The sequence below is a fragment of the Bidens hawaiensis genome, unplaced genomic scaffold (assembly GCF_021521415.1).
Source record: "Bidens hawaiensis isolate Kalapana, Puna unplaced genomic scaffold, B.hawaiensis_p1.1 tig00013302_1, whole genome shotgun sequence".
NCBI lineage: Eukaryota > Viridiplantae > Streptophyta > Magnoliopsida > Asterales > Asteraceae > Bidens > Bidens hawaiensis.
The window spans coordinates 137,099-144,876 of NW_027492128.1; the positions used below are offsets into that span (position 1 = coordinate 137,099).

General features: G+C 36.2%; 1 protein-coding gene and 1 pseudogene across 1 annotated transcript; both read left to right on the forward strand.

Moving 5' to 3' along the window:
- The first annotated feature begins 341 nt into the window (after window positions 1-341).
- On the forward strand, window positions 342-3,618 carry LOC143543827 (beta-amylase 8-like). Its single transcript, XM_077036062.1, has 10 exons — window positions 342-674; window positions 1,464-1,550; window positions 1,628-1,705; window positions 1,820-2,023; window positions 2,097-2,291; window positions 2,353-2,517; window positions 2,616-2,876; window positions 2,943-3,152; window positions 3,236-3,446; window positions 3,527-3,618. The coding sequence occupies exons 1-10, from the start codon at window positions 342-344 to the stop codon at window positions 3,616-3,618; spliced, it is 1,836 nt and encodes a 611-aa protein (XP_076892177.1).
- Window positions 3,619-3,876: 258 nt separating this feature from the next.
- On the forward strand, window positions 3,877-4,839 carry LOC143543810 (PRA1 family protein E pseudogene; annotated as a pseudogene).
- Window positions 4,840-7,778: the final 2,939 nt, after the last annotated feature.

Sequence of the window (7,778 nt, forward strand, 5' to 3'; positions counted from 1 at the left end):
ACATAATGATATTTGAGCCATTGAATTTACACTTATTTAATACGTCGACTTATAATCCGGTATCAACCGTATCATAGAACAACAACAACATACATACCCAGTAAAAATTTCACCAATAGCAAGTTATTATTAGAGTTTGGGAAGGGTGAGACGTAACAAACCATATCTCTATCCTAAAAAATAAAGAGATTGATTTCAAAGAGACCGTGCTCGAAATAATTCCGTATCATAGACAAATTAAGAAACCGAAAACTTAAAAAAAAAAAAAGAAAAAAAGAAATCCACAATCATGGGTTTGTAATGTCAGGCAATTATGTGACAGTGTAGATGTTGGGCCAAAAATGAACACCACCAATCCCGACGGCAGCCCCCAAGCCGACCACTCCCAACCACAGCACCGTCGCCCACGCGGCTTCGCCGCGGCGGTCTCCACTGTCACCACCAACACCAATCCAAGAGGCAGCAGAAAGGAAAGAGAACGAACGAAACTCCGAGAACGCCACCGCCGAGCCATAACCAGCCGTATCCTCGCCGGCCTACGCCAGTACGGCAACTTCCCTCTCCCTGCTCGCGCCGACATCAACGACGTCTTAGCCGCCCTCGCCCGCCACGCCGGCTGGACCGTCCAACCCGACGGCTCCACGTCCCGACAGTCCACGTCATCTTCCAAATTAGTAAGATGGATTTTAATTATCCAAATTTTGACTTATTGACCAATAGTCCATATTTAGTTATTTACCGTTTGACCAGTTTCACTTTTTTTAAATATCAAATATAAACTGTAAAATCTGTGATAATTATCCTTCTCAGCAATGAAAATGAGCATTCCGCTGGAAATTTGGTTATGATCGTTTATTTAATAATAGAACGAACATGATGATTAAGGAATTTTGTTCGATTAACTAAACGAACGAGCACGAACAAGGCCATGCTCGTTCAGCTGTGTTCGTGAACGTTTGATGATGTTTACATTTACATCTAATTATGTTCGTTAATGTTTGTTTGTTTATGCTTGTTTATCACATGACTTTTCTAATCTTTATCATATAATTTAAGATAAATTATTAACTGTAAAACAAAAATCTATGTATGTATTATGTGATTAATTTATATGTAAATTCACATATCAATATGAATGTTAACAAAAACACCAATACAAACGTGGCAGACGGACCGAACAGTTAACACTGACCATTCTCGATTAGCCAAATCAAATAAAACACTGCTTGTCCAGTAAAAAGCTTAACGGATGAACATGAACAAGGCCTTGTTCGATTCGGTGCATTTACAGCCCTATTTAGAAGTGTCATTGGTTAAACACTTAAACTTTAAGTATAGATTATTATAGGCAATGGGCCAAAGTTGGAATTATTAAAATTCAATTCGCGTTACATTTTTTATTCACTCCAATTCTATTTCAAGTTTCATGATCAACAGCAAAACATCATTTGATTTCTCAACAGGCAGTCTATCCTGGAAGATCAGTAGAAATTGCATCACCTGCTTCTCTTGATCGTATCAATTCACACGATTGTCTGGAGACTTATCAGGTTTATATTGTTCAATTTGCTCATCAAAATTAGTATTCATACCAAACTATCTTTGACCCTGCATTTGACCATTGCAGCTTATACAAGAACATAATGTTGATCATGGATTTAACTTAACAGAGACTGCATATGTACCTGTTTACATAGTGCTTGGAGTAAGCGATCCATTATTATTATATGTTCTGTAATATTGATATGTATATTTTATATATATATTAATATATGCATGGTTCATGCTACATTTGTAATGTATGTTATTGAATATGCAGACTGACTTGATCAACAAGTTCTGCCAGTTAATCGACCGGGATGCTGTTAGAAAAGAGCTAAGGCTTCTTAAATCTCTACACGTAGACGGTGTATTTGTTGACTGTTGGTGGGGTGTTGTCGAATCCTCGGGCCCGCAACAATATTGTTGGTCTGGATACCGGGAATTGTTCAACATTGTTCATGAATTTGAGCTCAAATTACAGGTATCAAAGTTTTAATCAGGCGAATAGAATTTTAAAACATATGTAATAAGAATTTTATTTTGTAATTGTTAAGGTTGGCATCGCGTTTCACGAGTATGTCGGGAATGATTCTGGGGGGATACCGATTCCCCTCCCGCAATGGGTTCTTGATATCGGTAATGAAAATAAAGATATTTTCTTTACCGACCGTGAAGGAAGAAGAAACACCGAGTGCTTATCATGGGGTATTGATAAAGAGCGAGTACTAAAAGGAAGAACCGGTGCTGAGGTATTATTATTGTTACCTTCTAATTATTTACCCTTATTATCTTAATATCTTCATTTAACAGGTATATTATGACGTTATGAGAAGCTTCAGAACCGAGTTTGATGATATGTTTATCGAAGGTCTTATTACTAGTGTCGAAATAGGATTAGGACCTTCGGGGGAGCTGAAATATCCGTCTTTTCCCGAAAAAATGGGATGGATTTATCCTGGTATTGGTGAGTTCCAGGTATTATGATTTTAATTATTATCCATAATTCCATATTAATTCTTCTAGTCTCAACTTAATATTTATATGACATGATGGGAATTTTTTTCTTTTTGCAGTGTTATGATAAATATATGCAACAGAACTTACATAAAACTTCAAATCAACGCGGCTACACTCTTTGGGCACGAGGACCCGAAAATGCTGGTAACTATAATTCCCAACCACAAGAAACCGGTTTCTTTTGTGAACAAGGTGATTATGACAGTTATTATGGCCGGTTTTTCCTAAACTGGTATGCTCGGTTTTTAATAAATCATGCCGATGTTATTCTCTCTCTTGCGACGCTAGTGTTCGAGGAAATACAAATAGTTGTTAAGGTAATTACTTTTATAGTTTTATATTTGATATAATATGTTGAAGAGTTTAAACTTTTCTTTAGGCAGATTCCATCTGTTTATTGGTGGTATAATTCTACAAGCCACGCAGCCGAGCTGACAGCTGGATATTATAATCCGGGTAACCGAGACGGGTACTCTGCACTCTATGAGGTTTTGAAGAAATACTCGATTACTGTTAAGTTTATCTGCTCAGGGATTCATCTTTCTAGTGACGGAAATGAAGCACTTGCTGATCCGGAAGGGTTGACTTGGCAGGTTACATTACATATTTACATAACCTTTTTTAATAAACTCGGTTTAAGTATAACTTTTAGATCTTATTAGTCATCATGTCACAGGTACTGAATTCTGCCTGGGATAAAGGCTTGACTTTAGCCGGTCAAAATGCATTATTATATAACGATAAAGAAGCGTTCATGAGATTAGCCGAGACTGCAAAGCCGGTCAACGATCCAGATCATCGTCACTTTGCATTTTTCACTTTTCAACCGTCATCTGAACGAACAATATGTTTCTCGGCGCTCGACCGCTTCATTGGATGCATGCACGGTAATATCTTATACTCAAAAACCCGTGTATAAATTCGTTTTCTTTTTCACATATTGTGATCTTGGATTTACGAACCGTAGAATTACTTAATGTTTCCAGGAGAAAATGCGAGGACAGACATATGATGAAATGGAAGGTGGTTTTGTTGGAGAAGATGATACTTAATTGTTAGCCATTTTTTAAACTTAAAAAGATTATTTATTTATATAAGTATATAACTTTATACTAATTATTTTATAAGCTTCCGGTATTTCAGAGGTTATGTAATCATTATATACTTGTATTTTGTTATATACGAGTTTGCGACAATTTGGTTTTGAATAGAATTTATATTGACACGCATATAACTCACGATAATAGACAGATTGGTTTTGAATATATAATATTATTATTATTGAGTTGATTCAAAAGTGAGCCTGACATTTGTTCGTTGATCAATGAAAAGTTGACGGATTCATAGGCAATTTCCTAATTTACTTCACCAAACATAAGACTTTACTAAATTTGATGGATTGAGTTTGAGTTGTGTTTTGCAATGATTCCATGTTAATTTCTCCAAATAATCCAAACTAGGATTTCAAATCATTTCTCTGTTCCAGATCAAACAATGTCAAAGAAATCAACCTCCGGTTATGGCACGCTCCTGACCAGCACCACCACCGCCGACATGCTGCCACCGTCAACCCCGAATAATCTGATCGCACGAGCCCGGTACCACACGGAGGACTTTATCTCTAGGCGCCGGTCATGGCGGGAATGTTTCGATTACACCGCGGCTAGTTGGCCACAAAGCTATAGTGACGCCACGCGTCGGATCAGACAGAATCTTAACTACTTTCGGGTGAATTACGTGATGGTGATCCTTTTAATACTGTTTCTGAGTCTTATTTATCAACCGGTTTCAATGATCACGTTTTTGATCGTGTTCGTCGGTTGGTTTTTCCTTTATTTTTTCCGTGACCCGCGTAGTCCGGTTGTGATTTTAAACTATGTGTTTGATGACCGGGTTGTGTTAATGGCTTTGAGTTTGTTAACGGTATTTGCATTGGCGTGTACTGATGTGGGAGTGATATTGTTGGCGGCTATTGGTATCGGGGCGGGTGTGGTGGTGGTCCACGCGGCGATAAGGAGTACGGATGACTTGTATTTGGATGAACAAGATGTTGGTGATGGTGGTTTGGTTTCTGTTGTTGGTGACAAGTAGTTTATGTGAGCAGATGATAGTTTAAATTCATGAAATCAAATTGTGGGAAAGTCACAAGGGGGTGTTAGTGTTGTTATTTTCATAAGGTTTCAATTTTGTTGTATAGGTTGGTAAGGATCTCAATTTCTCATTTGGTGCATTTGATATTGTTTTGTTGGGTTTATTGCTATTTATTGAAGCTTGAAGGTCCATTTTTCAAGTGTCAAGTTAGGTTTTAATAAAACAAGTTTCTATACTCCCGCGTTGCGGCACGCAAGTATATTAGCGCGTTAGCTGATGGTGGATACATGGTTGTTTTTTTAGTACGCGACACTCGATTAAAATCTATAAGAAAACTACACAATTAGAATCGCTTTATTCAAAGTTTCCAACTAAATTTTATTATATACACTTTTAGTTGCTTAGTAGAAGTTTAAATATTTATACCTATATGGATTGTTACCTCACCCGAGGATTGTATGTTCTTGTTGATTGCACGCTGTCAAGAAGACAGAAACGGAAGTCCACCCCGTCGACTCGACATATGGCGAACGTACAGCGGGACAGTGAACGGACAATTACTTGATTGCATGAACGACGAAGAGAAAGTAAGAAGGCGGTGGAAAAGTGGGCAGGCAAAAACATTAATGACATGTCTGAGCGTGGAAAAATGAGTTGTATATATATAATAATAATAATCCGTCACTATTTTGTAGTCCAAATTTGATACTTTGAACAATAGTACATTTGCTAAGAGGAGGTTAAAATTTGATACTTTGATGAATAGTAAATTTAGTAAGAGGATGAGAATATGGTTTTTAATATATATAACGGTTAACTACTTTTAAAGTAAACTTTACGAAGTAACAAAAATATATAACTTTCAATTTTAGCCCGCTAGCCTGTTTACCAGTTGTGTGCCTTCTCTGAGTTATTTAATTTGAAGCGTGTCGCTTTTTTTATTGATATCTTTAGCGCGAATAAACATATGGGTTAAGCCCAACAAAATGGGCGGGTGGGGTGAGTTCGGGTCATAGAACAAAATGGGCTTTGCCAGACCAAAATGAGTTGGAATAAAAAAACTGATCCTTTTAAAAAAAACAACTTGATTGGGACTAAAGCAGACCCTAAATAAAACGGAGTCGGATTGAAACGGGTCATTTTAGAAGAAGGTAATAAAATTGGTTCATCCTCTATATCTTCTTGTGGTGGCTTGTGGCAGCAGTGTGACAACTATGAGGTGGTACTGGAGGCAGAGGCGGCTATGGTGTCAACTACAATGAGTAGAAGGTGCATATAGGCAAAGGCAATGGTGCCACGCCCATTTGGATCCTTTTAAGTCAACGAACTTATAATACTTTCTCGTTTTGACTAATTTAAGTTGACCTAAACGAACCAATCGATTAATTTGAGCTAAACCAATTGAACTCATGCAAATTATTTTTCTCAAATAAATTCATTCTTAGAATTGAGTCATAATTGCTACCTATAAACTATGGGAGGTGCAAAGGATATGAATTTCAATCAGTTCATCCAAATCCACCAATCCACATACAATGACTAATGTAGAACACAGATAATGTTCCTTTTTGTTTAGTTATATTAATCCATCATATAATTCAATAAGCAAAAGGTTGTTTTGCAACAAACTAAGCAATAAAATGGTCTGCATTACAAAACTTGTTGACCAAACCTACTATAAAGAATGGCATTAACCATGTTGCTTGTTTAACTTCAACATGAAGGCACTTCACCATGGAGGTTCACAAATGAGCATCTGACAGCTCTGCAAAATCAAGGATCATACTGGATGCCAGCAAATCATTGGAAGACAGATTATATATGCAACAGCAACTAACTATGTATCATCAGAACATGAATGAACAAATAATCCTAGGACAACAATCATATGACTTAACTTTACCACATGAACAAACAATCATAGGACAACAGCAACTTCCATCAAATTTAAGGATGTATCAAAGTTTAAATCACTTGTAGCATGCTTACACACTAAATACAAGATTCTAGAATCCGCTAATCATGTTTTCATAGGTCGTATTTTTGTAGCTGAGATATGGGATAGGATTGCCGTGTGGTGCTATTTGGATCCTATTTTTGTGTTTGAAGTTCGGGATATTCTTGTGTTAGCGAAAGGATTAAAGAAGCCAAACTCGACAAAAGGGTGGCTCATTGTATAGTGGTTACGGCCTTATGGAGTATGTGGAATGCAAGAAATGAGAAGATTTTTCAGGATAAAGAGGCCAAAGCTTTCGAGGTGGTGTCCAAGATTAAATCTTGTTCGTATTTTTGGATTCGAAATAGGTCTAGATTTAAATCTATAGAATGGAGCGATTGGTGTAAATATCCTTTTGGGTTGATGCAACTTGGTTTTCCTTGCGACCCTCGTTTTGAGGACTTGCAGGTCGTTTGTGTTGAATGAAGCTTATTTTTTCAAAAAAAAAAAAAAACATCTAAGGCATATATTATATAACTTATTTTGGGAACATTGGTTGAAGAATCCAATTCCAATTGCTGCCATTTCAAGCTATCAACAGTGCGCACAGATTCTTCAAGTTTTTCACCACAATACCAATAATAGAAACATAATCTAAATCAACAAAAACAACTTTCAGCTCTAATATTATAGCAAACCAATACTCTATATATCAATTAAACCAAATAATAATATACACATGTAGTCACATGAATGCACATAGTTAGCTAAGGTTAATTCAAAATTAGAAGAAAGAAACCAAGAAACAGAACCAATCCTTTGATATAATTAATAGATTGTTAGTGATCAAAATGCATCCAAATCAAGTGTTTCAAAACTCAAAATCTATATATTATTATTATTATTATTATTATTATTATTATTATTATTATTATTATAGGATTATTCCCCAATAATCTATATCAGTAATCCTATTGGCTAATTTCTTAATAAAACATAATAATAGCAAACAAACAAATCTCACTCATAGCAAAAGCTACTCGCAGATCTTTCCTCTGTTAAGCAGAGAGACTGCTTCGGTAAGACTCGCACAGAATAACAAAAGCAGATATTTTTCTTGGCATATTAAAATTAAATAACAGAATGCAATATATTTCACAAAACATCAATAAAATAAACCTTTTGGTGAAGC

Excerpts from the sequence above, each read along its gene's own strand:
- LOC143543827 (XM_077036062.1), top strand. The coding sequence starts at position 342 with ATGAACACCACCAATCCCGACGGCAGCCCCCAAGCCGACCACTCCCAA. Across the intron at positions 675-1,463 it reads CCACGTCATCTTCCAAATTA|GCAGTCTATCCTGGAAGATC; the intron begins GTAAGATGGATT and ends ATTTCTCAACAG. Across the intron at positions 2,518-2,615 it reads CTGGTATTGGTGAGTTCCAG|TGTTATGATAAATATATGCA; the intron begins GTATTATGATTT and ends TTCTTTTTGCAG.